At 36.1% G+C, this 17,204-nt stretch overlaps 1 protein-coding gene across 1 annotated transcript in view; it reads left to right on the plus strand.

Moving 5' to 3' along the window:
* The window catches only part of Tnks (tankyrase), a 443,661-nt gene that overhangs the window by 295,572 nt on the left and 130,885 nt on the right, over positions 1-17,204 (plus strand). Inside the window, exons 21-22 of the mRNA XM_090403559.1 lie at positions 3,628-3,874; positions 7,311-7,428. Coding sequence (XP_090259685.1) covers positions 3,628-3,874; positions 7,311-7,428 — 365 coding nt within the window. The remainder of the gene's footprint in view (positions 1-3,627; positions 3,875-7,310; positions 7,429-17,204) is intronic.

Below are 17,204 nucleotides of genomic sequence, written 5' to 3' on the forward strand. Positions count from 1 at the left end.
CGATACACAAACAGCAACAATTTAGTTAAAAGTGGGACAAGTTTAAAAAATTGTAACAGACAACACACAAGGGACTAAAGTCCTAATTAACACCATCTGTTGTTGGATAAAAAGAGAGAAAAAACAAGTATTAATTTTATCTTAAAATGGCTGTCATCTGGATTTTTGGTAAATTAAGTCATGCTTATTAAGGTTTGGTGAATGTTTTAAAGCTGCTGTGGATTCCAAAAACAGTCTCTCTTACTTATAATGACTTCTGTTTGCTACACAATTTAGGTGGATTGATACAGTTAGTTGGAGCCTTTGAAGACTTCAACATAAGAACTGACATTGGTGTGAAGATCTTACAAAATAACATTCATTGGAGAAAGTTGTTGATAGGAAACTAGTCTTCTTCTTTTGCTATGCCTTATCCCGTATTAAACGGGGTCGGCGTTCCCATCTTTAATCTTCTTCTTCCAGATTCTCCGATCCAGGGAATCTTCCTTACTCCATCCTTTCTCCCTAAGATCCTCTGCCACCTTATCCCTCCGAGTTTAGGCCTGCCTCTTTTCCTCCTTCCCTCCACCTCCATACGTTCCACTCGTTTACCAACATACTCCTCACTCCTTCTGATCGTCCCTCTGATGTAGTCATTCCTTATCCTGTCCTTCTTTGTCACACCACTCATCCATCTCAACATCTGCATCTCCGCCACCTCCATCTTCCTTTCCTGTGCCTTTGTTATAGGCCATGTCTCTGTGCCATGGAGCATCGCCGGCCTCACCACCATCTTATACAGCTTTTCTTTCATCTTACAACTCACGCTCTTGTCGCACAGACCCCACTCATCTTCCTCCAGTTTATCCAGCCATATGTTATTCGGTGCTGTATTTTCTCATCCAGGTCACCATTCCTCTCAACGACTGACACGAGGTACTTGAATTTCTTCCCTGAAGTTAGCCTTTCACCCTGGAGTCGTATGATCATATCCTCGTCACTCCCCGTTGATATATATTCAGTCTTTACCCAGTTAATTTTCATGCCTCTCTCCTCCAATACCTTTCTCCACTCCTCCAGGGTCTTTTCAAGCTTCTTTCGGGATGATTCGCAGAGAACAATATCATCAGCAAACATCATGCTCCATGGCGCCTCCTTCTTGACGTCCTCCACTAGTACATCCATGACCAGATCAAAGAGGTAGGGGCTCAGAGCTGATCCCTGATGGAGCCCTACGACAATGGGGAATCCCTCTGTCATGCCGACACTAGACCTGACCTGAGTTTTTGCTCCCTCATACATCTCCTTCACCAACCTCATGTACTTTTCCAACACCCCCCCCCCTTCTTCCTCATACACCTCCATACCTCCTAACTGGCCACTCTGTCATATGCCTTTTCCAGGTCTATAAACACCATATGTAGCTCCGCCTGCATCTCCCTATATTTCTCCATCAATCGCCATAGCGCAAATATTGCATCTGTTGTCCCTCTTCCTGGCATAAATCCAAACTGCTCCTCACCAATTTTTGTTTCCCGCTGTATCCTTCCTTCAATTACTCTTTCCCATATCTTCAACGTGTGTGACATTAGCTTGATCTCCCTATAGTTGCCACAATCTTGAACATCTCCTTTTCCCTTGTAGATTGGGAACGAGAATGCTTTTCCTCCATTTCTCTGGTATCTTTTCCTGTTGGGCTATTTTCCTCATCAGATCCCATAACATGTCTACGCCCTCGCTGCCCAAGCTTCTCCACACTTCTGCGGGTATCTGGTCCGCCCCACAGCCTTTCTATTCTTTGTTTTTCTCAATGCCCAATACACTTCCTCTCTGCTTATGTCTTGCACCGACCCTTCATTTGCCTCTTCATCCTCACACCCCTCTCTTGGATTCTCCTCATTTAGTAGAGAAAGGGTGTAGTGTTATGCTAGTATCCTGTACTGTGATTTTATGTATTAAGAATTTAATGATAAAATCAGTTTTATGTAATTGCATATATGTTCTCTATTTTAAAAAAAATCTGAAAATTTATTCTCATGTTTAAATGGCTGCTTAACACGTTCGCTGCCACGCTACTTTGGCATGGTCTGTTCCCCTACGCCGAGCAGTTTTCCTTCTACAAGGTCAGTACGATAATCTCGTTACCGGAGGTAAACGTCCTACGAGTATACTCGTAGTTGGCTTGTACGGAGCATATACGGTCTATGAGAATACACAGTTTTGATGCTAGCCCCACAAGCCAAGCATTTTGGCTTCTTCAAGGTCACTACAATAATCTCGTTCCCGGCGGTAAGCGTCCTACGAGTATACTCGTAGCTGGCTTGTGAAGCAGGTTCACCTACTACGAGTATACTCGTAGTTGGCAGCGAACGTGTTAATTTTACAGAATGCCTGCTTATGGGAAAATGTATTCATAATCATTCCCCTCATCCAGTTAATCAGAAACTTGTCACTATAAACACCCTGGTTTATCATGCAAATATAATTTATTTTACAAATGTTGCATCAAAAGTATATTGCAATGTATATTAATGCAAATCTGTATATTAATACAGACCTATCTGCAATCAGCAAGACATTAACAAATTTAAATTATTATAGAAAACTGGCCATTCTGTGGAAATTAGAAGGGAAGAACTGGTGAACCTTGCCTTGACTGATAAAGAGCCACACGATCCTATTGTTTCTGCTACTTTAAATTACACACATCTTTTCATAGAATCTTTTGAGTCCTTTCTTCATCCTGACATACATAAAAATGATTTGATGTCTGTTTCTAGGATATAGTCAGTGACAGTTGGAATGTTTATATTTTATATATTTTTTAAACAACATTTATAGTACTCTTTCTCATAGAGAACTTCTTCTAAGAACCTTGTTTTATAGCTGCAGACATCACATTATTGTGTGTGTGCTAGATAGATTTCACATTGTTTTCTAACTGAATTATTTTCATTTGAACTAATTTGTCTGAATTCATGAATTTTCACTTAGTAACAGCTTGTATAATTTTTGCAGGATGAGGATGTATATTTTTAACCTTCATTGTATCTTTTGATCTGTTCATTCTTCTTCTTCTTCTGTCCATCCACTTTACAAGTTTAGTCTTCTTATGAAAAATTAAAGCATTTTTGAGTCACCTGCAAAAGAACAAAAATTATTTTTGTGAAAAAAACTTGGAACAAAATTATTTATGCATTCTTGATTTTACACTCAATGTGGGTCTATTTACATTTTACAATGTAAATAGACCCACATTTTACCATATATGTGTTTGAAACCAAAATTCTACAGAAAAGTTGGTTAATCCTTATTCCTGGAGTATGTTATGTCTGCTGATGTGCATGTTCACAGGGCTGATTTGCCTGTTTTGGAGGGATGTTTTCCCCAGTTTCCTGGAGGAAAAAATCTCTACCTCTGTATAAGACCAGCTAACTCACTATTTGATTGAAAACACCTATAAAGGTTTCTCGCATCATAAATGGGATTTGAACCTGGGTCTTTCCAACCAGAGGACTTGGCTAAACTAATTGAATTCTCTATTTAAGCATTACTGTTCTTTTTTTAAAAAATTTTTTATTTATTATTTTTTTTTGTAACATATAAAATTCATATCATATGTACATCCATTTAATTCTTCTCTTGTAGTGTACCCTCTCTCCCATCATCCCTTTCTTCTTTAACGACTTTAAGAATTGATGGAGAAATTCAACCTGCTGTAAATTTGCTCAATTCTAAAAAATCATCTACGCCCTCAAGTCCACAACATGGTGATGGATGTATTGACTTTGACAGGACAGAGCCTTCAGAACCAGTTTTTCAGGATATGACTATCACCAGTTTTCTCAGCGGATTGAGTTTAGAACATCTCAGAGATCTATTTGAAAAGGAACAGGTAGAGTATCTTTTTTAGTTTTATACTTGTGTTAATTTGATTGAATCAGTCATGCAAGGAGAATAAAGACAACTTGTAATGTTAATTACAATCTGAATTGTGGTTTTCATGAAGTGAAATGTCCATTATTACTTAACCAGCACAAAATGATGTATAATATATTCAGACAGAAGACTTGTTTAAAGCCTGGTTTTGTGCATCTTATCACAACGTCCTCAGATTAAATTAAAAAATTAGAAAAAAAAAAGCTTCTAGACTTATAGTACATTAATACCATAGTTGGGATGAGTTAGAAATTTAGAAACCATACTCTAGAAACTAAGCATAGTAATTTTTTCAAGAACCTGAATGGGAAAAGTATAAAAGTGTGAGAAACTGTGAGTAAAGAGAAAGTATTGTATGGGGATTTGATGATCATAGGTGTGCTTAATTAGAAAGTGGTGAAAGCATATTTCTCAAGGTGAGAAGATCCAAGAATGATGTTAGAATTATTGAATGAAGCAATAATGAAGAGGAAGAAAGTAAAGATTGTGAGTCTTCTGCCTTGGTATGATATGACAGAATCGAGAAGAAGGTCCATGACTGTTAATGAGTCAGTGAGCAGATTGTGCAGGAGGAATGGTATGCAGTTTATAAATGTGTTCAGTGAATTTGATGGACGAAAGGACTTGTATATACCTGATGGACTGTATTTGAATGGTTTTGGAGAAAGTGTTAATCAGTCAGAGATTGGAAGTGCAAAATCAGGGAAACTAGAGATATTAGGGAGGATGCAATCAATCATATGTCCAGCCATTCCTGGGATAAATGAGTGGAGTGCAAGAATATAACTGTGAACAGTTTGGTGCAGTTTCCCATGTTTTGAATCTGCAATTGAAAATGGTCTGCATCAAATGACATTATGCAAGGATAACTGTGGGTCCAAGGAATGCTGAAATGTGTGTACATGAATGTCTAAGCATCAAAAATAAAGGTTAGGGGTTTTTGGCATTGGTCAACTCAACTTGGCCAAAAATTATCTGCATCAGGATGATTTAAATATACCTGGCAAAACATAATGGATGTCACTTTAATGTGGAAAAGTGTAAAGTTATGCATTTTGGAATAAAAAGATTACAAGCTGTGTATCTGGTCACTGCCTGGGTTTCTTGGGGATGAGGAAATAGTGGAGAGGATCCAGAACCGAATGACCAAGATGGTGAGTTGTCAGTGGAATACTCTCTATGAGGATAGATAGTTTGTAGGTTGCAAACATTGGCTGACAGGTGAAAAGTGGGGGAGGTTATGATAGAAACATTTAAGTTACTTAAAGGATTTTATAGGATTAATGCAAAGGAAATATTCCAGCACTTGGCTAGAGGGGCCAGGAGAAGAGGTCATCCCTGGAAGTAAGAGTGGTTAGCACTGTGAGGACTAGATTTTTCTCTTGGAAAGTAGTGAATGAATAGAATAGGTTTCCAGGGTCAGTTGTGAGTTCTTTGTCTGTTAATGGTGTCATGGAAAAGTACAGTAGATATTCTGTTGATAGTTTGGGTCTACCACAATTTCTTAGGACTCCATGGAGGTACCCGTTCAATAATAATAATTATGAAGAAAGAATGGATTCAAATTTTATATGAAAAATATAAAATTGAACATAACATAAATATGAACTAAAAATAATAAAATGGATATTTTTTTTTCCTTAAGTGGTATGACTTCCACCCATGAAATGCGGACTAGTGGTCAGCTGCCTCTGACTGGCTACCAGTGGAGATTGAACTGCCCCCTCAGTCTCCAGCAGTTAGATAGGGCTAAAACAGCCTTGCCTACTCCATGTAGGAAAATAAAAGGCATTAGTGGATTTTTTAATTTATTCCTTTATTAACATAATCTGAAAAACTTTCTCTAGAGACAGACATGGAAATTTTTAAGCCACTTCAGGCTTCTGATAAACAGGACAGTGGTCTCACACTGTATTATGCAATTCAGTTGCCACCTAAACACAATTACAAACATTGGCCAGTGATCATATTCAGACTCACAGCTGTAGGATGGATATTAATCACTCAACTAACTATGCTGAGAAATTATAGAATTAATCATTATAAATATTAAATTATAGAATAAACTGTCAAGATGGATGCATGTTGAAAGATGAAGTGTGGTTGAAAGGTGATGAAAATTTTATCATGTTAATGATATATTTACCCTCAAGGTAAGGACAGGACACTATAACAGTACAAGATCATTAAGTTTGCATTATTACTAAAGCATTGACTATTAAAATTTTCTTTCAATTTAATCTCTTAATTTGTCTAGTCTTCAATATAGTCATATCTAACATTTTAGTGTTTTAAGGCACTTTTCATTGTCATCCATTGCCATCTGTTTTGTTAACTTTTACTCTCCCAATCTGTTTAAGTAACCATGCCATCTTAGATTAGCACTGCTCATGTATTCTCGAATCCTAACAGCATTAAGTGCCTTTTTAATATTTTAATATGATATTACCACTGATACCATCTGTTCAACTTGCTAACTTTGCATGGAACTCTCATATTGGTAATCACTAGTCTTTTCTCAACTATTTTTATTTCTAACCCAACTCTCATACTCAAAGTTAAAATTGGTTTGAACACTGTTCTACAGTGTTTGATTATTTTTTCTCTTCCCATGATACTAGCTTTAATTATTCAGTTGTTTGTTTCCATTTTTAATTTGCTATCTTCACTAAAATTATGCTTATAGAACAGTATTTTAAGCCATCCTTGGGACTTGACAAGTACAGAGTACTACCCTTCTCATGGAGCGGGCTTTGGCCAGCCAATGGTATGCGCTATTTCCTCCTATCAGGGTTAGCACTGCTGATAGGTTTCTTGCTCACTACAGTGGAAACAAGTATTATAAAGGAATGTTCCTCTTAGGATAGTACTACAAGAAATACTGTCGTATCTTCTGATTGTGACCAAGGTCTATTTCCATGTTCCTACTGCCCTCTCCTCTGCTTGAGGTCTGGATGTTTTCATCAATCATCTAAAATCCTGCTGAAGCTAATGCTCTTATCTCTATAGGGCAGGTCAAGGCTAGATGGACCCCAGAAGAAGAGCAATTTCTTGCTTCAAGAGAGATTGACCTATTAATTCTTGCTCATAGGTTTTCTTGCTCACTACAATGGAAACAAGTATTATAAAGGAATGTTCCTCTTAGGATAGTACTACAAGGAACACTGTTGCTAGCCTTATCATCAGCTCTGCCTGTTGTGAGGGAAACATCAGTGCCGCTCTTTCATCTGTTCTACCGTATAGAATTATTGTATTTTGGCCTTGCAAAGAACATACTATTTTCCTTTCTTAAAGAAAATAAAATAAAAAATACAAATATTAAATAAATGTCTTTAAATGTTAAGTTTTCTTAATTTCTAATTTAGATTTATTTTTGCTAATTCTCAATTTAGATCACTTTGGATATCTTAGCTGAAATGGGTCATGAAGAATTAAAACAGATTGGAGTAAATGCGTATGGACATCGGCACAAATTAATTAAGGGGATTGAAAAACTTTGTGCGGGTCACAGTAAGTAGATTATTGTTATTCTTTAATCATCGTTCTTTCCACTTCTGTTCAATATCAATACCTGTGTGCATGCATACATATCCGGGAATGCTCTCGCATTCTAGTTTAATGATATGTTTTATGTTTACATATCTTTCTGACATAATACCCAGTACCTAGTAGATGTGAAATATACTATTACAGCTGTAAGTTGTTAATTTACACTGGTATTTTGCCATAATGCCTGACATCGTCAGAGCACTAATACAAAGAGAATCCGGACCACTAGAAAGAAGTAAGACAAATGATATACACAGTCTTGTCATAAATACTGTTACAATTTCCTCACACCCAATGCTGTCCAGAGAATTGTGAGAGCCCATTTCCATTAGTGGCACTCTGTGTGTGTGTGGCCAGCATTCTGTGTTGACCTATTAATTCACGTGTTTATCAGTATATAGAGAGTTGTCAAGCTGTACAGGTTAACATGCAGTGGAGAGATTATGAGAACCGTGTAGCTGTAATAGCACTTCATAAGGTTGGAATGTAGCCACTTGTTATTTTCAACATGTTAAAAACACTCGGAATCAGTAGAATGTTTGTGTATCAGACTAATAACCATTATAATGATACAGAAGTCATATCTGACTGCCACCATGCTGCTTTAGGATGCAACAGCTTGTGGGGCTGTGAAGCCATGCCTCCACTGTAATCCTGTTAGAATGAAGAGAGTGATGTCGTGAGAGATGAACTTTTCACTAAGAACAATGTCGCGTGTACTAACTGATGACCTGAGGGGGAGAGCCTATCATTGTTCTACTGGGCACTTCACCACAACTTATGCGGCGAAGGGTGATAAAATCAAAGGCACTTCTCCAGCAGTGCACCAACTACAGACACAGAGATATCCTCTTCACGGATAAGAAGATTTTCATTCCATTGAATGATTTCATTCCAGAAATCATTTAACTGACAGAATGATTGCGTATATGCCCTGGATGGTTGCACAGCATATTCCATAGCCCAGGATTCAGAGAGGTCATCACCACACATCAGTGATGGTTTGGTGAAGTGGGGGGGGGGTGTATAAGGAGGTATCCAAGTTGCATTTCTGGAAGAAAGTAATCAAAACCTCCACCAAAGTGTATCAAGACTCCGTGCTGGAACCTATGGTACAGCTCCTGAACAACATCTTGTTTCACAGTAGGCAGTTGACCTTCCAACAGGACTCAGCCCTGCACACAAGGCAAGAACGACAGAACAGTGGTTGATGGCAAATATGCTCAACCACATATCACCATCTGATTGTGTGTCTGGAAGTACAATTTGAATTTGCTGAACTTCAAATTGTGGCTACAGCTTGAGAGAGTGGCCTGCAAGAAACGACATCCCATCATCATCACCAGCCTGAATTGAATTTATAGTGTACAGTGGCGACGTTTCCTTTGGATGTTGTGCATGCTGCCATCAATATGTGGCCTTACAGACTTCAAGTGTGCATGAAGGCAAATGGTGGATATTTCGAACATTCAGTGCTGCTATATGCATGTTATATGTGATTTGTATGTGCTAAAGGTTGTAAATGATTTACTGGTAGATTAAAGATTTATGTGCTGTTCAAGTTGTAATGATATTTATAACTAGACGAGGTGCGATGTGATGAATGTAACTATAAAAGCTGGTATCCACAGCTCTGGTATCACACAAAAGTAAACATTAGATTTTAAAAAATCAAAATGTTTCTGTTGTAGATAATATTTCCTATATCTATGAGTTATTAGGGATTCAGTCAGTAAATGAATTCTTCATAAGGCTCCATACATATTCACACTGAATAAGTATGGATTTGAAAGACTTGTTTAGTGTGAATATGTATGGAGCCTTATGAAGAATTCATTTACTGAGTGAATCCCTAATAACTCAGATATCATCATCATCATCATCATCATCAAATTCCTGCCATGTACCCTCAAGGGGTGTACAGGATATGACAGTACTACATGAAAAAATTACATCATTACTAACTTCCTATCTACAATTTTCATCCAAATCAGTCTGTTACTTGTCAAGATTCCAACATCATAAGATCTTATATTTCTATCGTCTAAAGCACTTTGTACCGTATCAATCCACCTATATCTTGGTCTTCCTCTGGGTCATTTTCCTGCCAACCTGGGCAGAGAACACTTGTTTTGCTAATCTTTCCTCTCCCATTCTATTCAAGTGACCATACCATCTGAGATTAGCTCTGCTAATGCATTCCTGGATGCTGACAATGTCAAGTTCTTTTCTAATAGCCTCATTTTTAATATGATATTGCCATTGATGCCATCTGTTCACACCTCTAATCTTTCTCAGGACTCTCATATCTGCGGTCTCTAGTCTTTGGTCAAGTGTTTTACTTCTGACCCAGCTCTCAGATCCATAAGTTAAAATTGGTTTGAACACAGTCTTGTATACAGCTAATTTAGTGTTCCGACTAATTTCTTTCTTATTCCATATGAATTTATTCAATTGACTTCCCACGATACCAGCTTTGCTGATTCTGTTGTCTATTTCTATATTTAGTTTACCATCTTCAGTAAAAATTGTGCCTAAGTAGCTGAAATGTTTTACTTGTTCCACAGGTTCTCCATTCACAACACAGTTGACATTTTCAATGATTCTGCCTATTTTCATTGTCTTTGTCTTTTTATTGCTGACCTTCATACCATATCTATTACAACAGCTATTCAATTTAGTCAGAGAATCTTGCAGACTTGTAGCGGATTTATTTAGAAGTATAACATCATCCGCATAAAGCAAAGAGCTGACATTAACATCTCCAATTTTGATATCAGGTTTAATACCACATTCCTTCATAATGTGATCCATATAGATAATGAATAACAGAGGGGATAATGTACATCCTTGTCTCACACCAGATTTAACATTAAACCATCTTCCTGTACTTCAATTCTAACTGCTGACTCACAACTCAAATAAAGACTAAGTATTGCTTGATATAATGCCCCATTGACACCATATAACTGCAGCGTATTGAATAGCTTCTCTCTTGGCACCTTGTCATATGCCTTTTCCAAATCGACAAAACTTAAATACAGATCTTTGTTATATTCCCATGCTTTCTCGACTATTTGTCGTAAAGTGAAGTTCTGATCCTGACAGCCTCTATTTGGCCTGAATCCAGCTTGTTCTTCACCAAGCTTTTCTTCCACAATTCTTCTCAACCGTTTCTCAAGTATACTTGCATAGATCTTGCCAGGAACACTCAGTAGGGAAATACCTCTGTAATTCTCACATTCAGTTTTATTTCCCTTTTTATATATTGGTACTATGAGAGCTCTACTCCAATCATCGGGAATTCGTCCCTCTGTCCAGGCTTTCTGAACTATGCAGTGCAGCCACTGTAAGACTCTTATACCACCATACTTCAGCATTTCTGGTCGAATATCATCTACTCCTGCTGCCTTTCCACATTTCAAGCCTTTGATGGCTTTTTCTACTTCAAGTATGGATATGTATTCCTGACTGCATGCCTGGTCAGTGTTTTTTATCACTGTGCTGTCATCACTGCTTGTTTCATTTAGCAGTTTTTCAAAGTAATTACTCCATACTTCAAGGATATCTTTTTCTCCTGTTTTCATTTCACCTTTATCATCTCTAATTCCTTTTACAGCACTCTTTCCTCCATTCCTAAGCTTCTTCAACAACCTCCAGAATATTTTGCCACCTTCTTGATATTTATTTTCTATATTCTTGCCAAAGTCCTCCCATGACTTTTGTTTAGCTAGTTTTACACACTGTTTAGCTTTCTTACATTTGTCTCTGTATTCTGTAAGAGTAAAAGCTGACTTATTTGCCAGGAACTTTTGATATGCTTTCTTCTTTTCCTTCACTGCCTCTTTAACTTCCTGTGTCCACCAGGGAGTTCTGATTTTTTTATCTTTGCACACAACCTCACCACATGCCTCTCTGGCAGAATCAATCAATGTTTCCTTCAGAGTTTGCCACTGAATCTCCAAGGTTTGATTCCTGTTCTCAAACTCTTTCATTTTCTTTTCAATAATATTTCTGTATTTTAGTCTACAGTTTACATCTGAGAGCTGCTCAACTTTTATTCGCTTTAAAACTTTCTTACATGTTATTCTTTTCAATATGAAATTCAATTTTATTCTGCTCAAGACTAAATAGTGATCACTTCCAATTTCAAATCCTCTGTACACTCTGGTGTCCTGCACCAGGGAGAAAACATCACTATCAACAATAACATAGTCAATGAGACTTTTCTTATTCCTAGCCTCTTCTCTCCATGTGAATTTGTGCACATTTTTATGTTGGAACATGGTGTTAGTAATAACCAGTCCATGTCCTGAGCAGAAATCCAACAGATATTTGCCATTATTATTAGCTTTGCTCTTTTCTCCAAATTTTCCCAAAATATTTTTGTATGTCTCGCAATCATTTCCTACTCTACTATTTAGATCCCCAACAAGGACCAACTTTTCCTTTTTCATTGTGTCAGTTGCTTTTTCTAAAGCCTCAAAAAATTCCTCCACTTCTACCTTAGTAGAACCTTCTGTGGGACCATAGGCACAAATAAGTCTCATTGTCCAGTTCCCCATTCTCATATTTGCCCACATTACTCTACTTGAGACTGACTGCCATTCAAGAAGATTAGCCTCGTATTTTGTGTTGAATACTATGGCTACTCCTTCTTTTCCTTGATTGTTATTGCCTGAATATAACATTTTGTATTTATTGCTCAGAAAGATCTCACCAGTTTTGGTCTTTTTTGTTTCAGTCACCCCTATTATGTCGATCTGGTACTTATCTAATTCCTCAGCTAGCTCCATTTCTTTGCCATTCAGGCTTCTTACGTTGATAGTACCGATCTTTAACTCTGGTGATGTTGAGTTGGGGTTTGTTTTCAGATTTGTTCCAGTAGCTGACTTTTCGCTGTTCGCCCTGGTTCCCTGGCGAAAACAACGGGGGCCTTGTTTAATCGGGCGACGCCCCAGCCGGCATGAAATTTTGTCATGTTGTACCATCATTTTTTATTTTGGTTTAACCAATAAGAATACAATTTGGTCGGCTAAATCCCAAATTGCCAGCCCATCCTCGTTCGTTCAGTATCAAAGTAGATACCCAACAGGGTGCACCACGAGAAGGTGAGGATTGGACATTAGGTCAGAAGCCCTGGTCGGTTCTCTGCATTCCTTTAAAGGCTATGTGGAGGTCTCCTCTCAGTTATACAGCTTTGACCCTTAAGCACCCCATAACTCAGATATAGGAAATATTATCTACAACAGAAACATTTTGATTTTTTTAAAATCTAATGTTTACTTTTGTGTGATACCAGAGTTGTGGATACCAGCTTTTATAGTTGCATTCATCACATCGCACCTCTTCCTATGTTGAAGGTGATGGCCATACATCACCTTCAACATAGGAAGTCTGGTCAAGTAATATAATCAATGTATTCCTCCCTCCTTATTTCAGCAGTGTGTTTGGTTTTCATATAATGGTTTAGGATGAAGAACAAGGAATTTGATTTAGATCTAGGAGGGAACATGTATGAATTTTATCTTTAAGCATGAACACTTGAAAAACATATACAGGATATGTATTTTTACACAAATTCATAGTGTAATTCATTTCCTTATGAATTTGTAGAACCTTGAATTATTTTTGGACTCAAACCACACAGAATATGATTGTTTGTGTGTCAAGAAATTATTATAGCAAATAATGTTATTTTTATGAATTGGTCTTGATAATGCCTAGTCTTTGACTGTCTGGAAGATGTGTCTATGTGGATATATTGTACTGTAAAATTGGACTTTTTAGGAGATGTTTTTACAAATTTCTTCACAAATTCCATCTGGGGATCTAATGAGGCAGCAATCTAAAAACAGTAATATACAGTCATCTCTCCCTATATCAGATATCATTATAACAAACTCATTATAGTCAACAGCTAAAAAAGTGCTTGTAACTTCTTGTCCAAACTCCCAGAGAACACAGTGCTATTCAAAAGAAAATTCAGTATAGCAGATTTTCCTCTATAACAAATTTTTCACATTTTAAATTCAGTTTTACTAGACAAGAAGTTACATTCTTGTTTTAATCCTTTATTATTAAGAGAGCCATTCAGGGACTTGTCAGTGATGGCCATACATCAGCTGTCATACCTTTTCTTGAATTCATTCACAGTACCTCCAAAGGCAATCCATTCCAGTCATGCACAACTCTACGAGGGGAAAAAAAAATCTAGCTCATCCCTTCTGGACTGCATTCATTCTCAGCTTCCCTGGATACCCTTTAGTCCTCTCCCTACTATCCATAAAATGAAAAATCCATCTGGTATCCTGTATTACCCTTTCAGAAATATGTAACTTCTCAATCTGTCTTCATAATCTGTATTCCACAATCTTGATATCATCTTTGCACTCTCTCTCTACTATCAGCATCACCATGGAAATCAGGAGACCAGATCTGTGCATAATAGTCCAAGTGAGGTCATATCAAAGTCTTGTACAAAGACAAAGTGACTTCCTTATCCTTAAATGTCAAGGTTTATTTCAGTATTGCCATTATCATCCTAATTGCATTTGCAACCTTTGCTTATATAGCTCTTGAACTTCAACATCCTATCTACTAAAAACACCAGGATCCTTGGCCTGGTCGGTTTCTTCTAGCTTAATTCCACCAATATGATGTCACATTGGATATCTCATTATAAAGAAGCTGGTGACTTCACATACAAGCTTTGTTTGCTTATGCTCAGTAAAGGATTAACCCTCCTACCGGCCAAGGTGGATGAAATAGCAAGACTACCCCAGACTTTTTCATGGATCAAAACTTCATCGGCATTCTATCTTTTATCAAGTATTTACCCTCCTCCGCTGTTAATCCCTTAATGGCGATTTGAGAGCCATTAGCGGATTAACTGTGGTCGAGCGACTTTTGTGTCACTTGTCTTTACATGTACTCTGTTACTTCGAATTTTCTTCACTGTACTAGGATATTTGATCGGTTTTTTTTTTTTTTTTTTTTTTTTTTTTTTTTTTTTTTTTTTTTTGCTGAACAATTTATTTCTTGTGTCTCTTTCCAAAAATAGAAGTTTCACACTGCCAAAATAAATAATTAATCCTGAAATGACCATAGATCAGCCTTTGCAATGAATATACTTTAGTAATAGTTAATTTCCTCCACTTTACTGACAGTATAGATTCTTTTTCGCGAATTTTCAAATGTTTGTTTGTTTACGTTTAAAATATTTTGTCAAATATTTATATTTTTAAATAACATTTAGTGAAATAAATATGATATGACATTTTGCTTTCTTTCTTTGCAAAATACTTTATATGGATTGTCACATTTCAATTTCAGGAATGATTTTTTTTTTATGAACAACAAATGATTATAAACTGCATTACTCAGTTTCCGATATTGTATCTTTTTTAGCATCAAAAATTTATACCTAATGGTATTTTATCAGAGACTCTTTGCCTTCTTCTTTTGCTGAAAATTGCAACAGAGGTTTTTTTTTTTTTTTATGATGCACATTACTATAATATCCAGTGCTTAACCACTGTAGATATGTTGAAAATATAATAGGAAGGATATCCTGTATGGAATGATTAAAAATTTATGCTCATTTTTAGGATTTTTTACTGCAACCCCCCCCCCTCCTGTCCTGGAACTGAGTTGCATAACTACTTTAAATTTCTATAGCTTTCAGACGGTATTCAAAATCTCTTATTTCAGTTTACCGTTTTGACAAAAGAAATAAAGCAATAATATTGTTGTATATCGAAGCTTCTAATTCTGTACTCTTTCTTTGAATCTGAAATCAGCAGTCTGCTGAAATTATTCTAAGATTTAGAAATACTATGCTGTATTTTCAACATGTAAGACCCACACAAAGAAATTTCAATTGTGTTATTTATTTTTTTTTTTTTTTTTTTTCAAAAATCTAAATATTACTACTTCTATTTCTGCTGATTGCTATTTCTGAAATACGTCTTAGAAATGCTGGACAATAATCCTCTTACCTAGAGGAAAAGCTAAAAGTCTTAGATTACCTTTTGAGAAACACAAGACAGAAAGTTTCCTAGAAGTCGCACTTAATTGCCTCAAGCAAAAATGTCTTGTTTCGTTTTCTGTTGTTCAGATATCCTAACACAGTAAAACTGACATTTCTTTTACAGGCTGATGAAGTATTTATGCCAAAAATGATTTCTTTATTATAGTGATCAGTTTCACTTTTATTATCGAAAAATTCTAATTTATTTGATAATTATCTTGAAAAAAATTACTGCTATTGCTGTTGCTGCTCTTGCTTGCCATCTCACAAATGAATTGTATATTGGGTATACTTTCTAATATTCCTTTCTGCAGTAACAAGTTGTAGACTAACGAAGATTACCAACTCCCCCCACCACTGGGAACCAGATCAAAAGAACATGCCCAGAAGGCAGCACATTAAAGTACCTCGTGCAATAACTGAATATTTTACAGGCAGAAATTCCTTGTTCTGTTTTTCCATCTTTCTGATTGATTAGCAGACATTCGAAGCATATTCTGATATTGCATTTGTAGGATAACAGTGTTTTTAAATATTAATTTCCCCTATTAGCCAACATCACATAACTTCCTGATTTATAATAATAGGGAAATAATATGTATATTTTCTTATTTATAATTTGCAAATTTATAATAATCAAAACTTAGTTTCTGTGTCGAAAAAATTAAATGTTATGTGGAACAATTATTATGGAAAAATCACGAATGAAATAAAAACTGTACCTATGTTTCATAACAGCTTTCGGATGTCTAGACGGGAGGGGGGGGTGATGCTATCAAAGTTGAAATAAAGTTCATTTGTATTGTGAAAGGAAATGAAATTTCACATTTGATGCATTTGATATACATATTTTGAATGATAAAAATAAGCAAATGTATCGCTTACTTTAAAAATTGGAGAATAAAATATCTGAATTATGCAGTAAATATCTATAACTGTTAATTTCATTTTGTAATGACCAATTATACAGGGAAACCAAGAAAGTGAAAGTACAAAGAACAGTAGATTGCTATATAATATAAAGAAAAAATTTAGTGATATGATTAAAGAATTTCACGTTATTCTCTATAAAGCAAAGTTGCTCCAGCGTGTCCTAAAGGAAATCTGTGAAGAATTATTCGATTTCGATGGTTTTGTACAAAAATAAAAATAATATAATCTGGAACATCAGCAGCCGGTTTTCTTTTTTTTTTTTTGTAAAAGAATATTTCAAATAATTATCGTGAATTAATTTCTTCGAGAACAAAGAATAATGTTTTGTCTAGAAAGTGATTAGAAAAAAATTAGCGCAAAAAAATTAAAAATGAAATTGGTTCTCCAAGGAAAGGCAATATTTAAGTGAAGAAATTATGCGAGACCTTTATTTTGTCCAGAAATTAAAATTATATTGTTCAATAAAAGGAGAAAACAAAAATATAAATAATTTCTCTATTTTTAGTCTATCCTATATAACTAAAATCCAGATAACCAGCATAGAACAAGGATGTGCATTTCTTGTTATAGGCAACTGAGAGGTAGCTACGAATGTGAGATAATCCGATTAACCGTTCCCTTCAGCATGAGGGTTTATCACACCTTCTAATGGACAGGATGGTCAAATTGCACTTCTTATCCTGGTTCTTTAAACAGGTGGGCTGAATCATATCCAGATTTAGTTGGACGTCTATAGACATCCTGGCTGTTTGGAAGGTTAAAACAAGACTAG

This window comes from Typopeltis vanoorti, chromosome 14 (genome assembly GCF_054136105.1).
Source record: "Typopeltis vanoorti isolate ZY-2024b chromosome 14, IOZ_Tvanoo_1.0, whole genome shotgun sequence".
In the NCBI taxonomy this organism is placed as follows: Eukaryota; Metazoa; Arthropoda; class Arachnida; order Uropygi; family Thelyphonidae; genus Typopeltis; species Typopeltis vanoorti.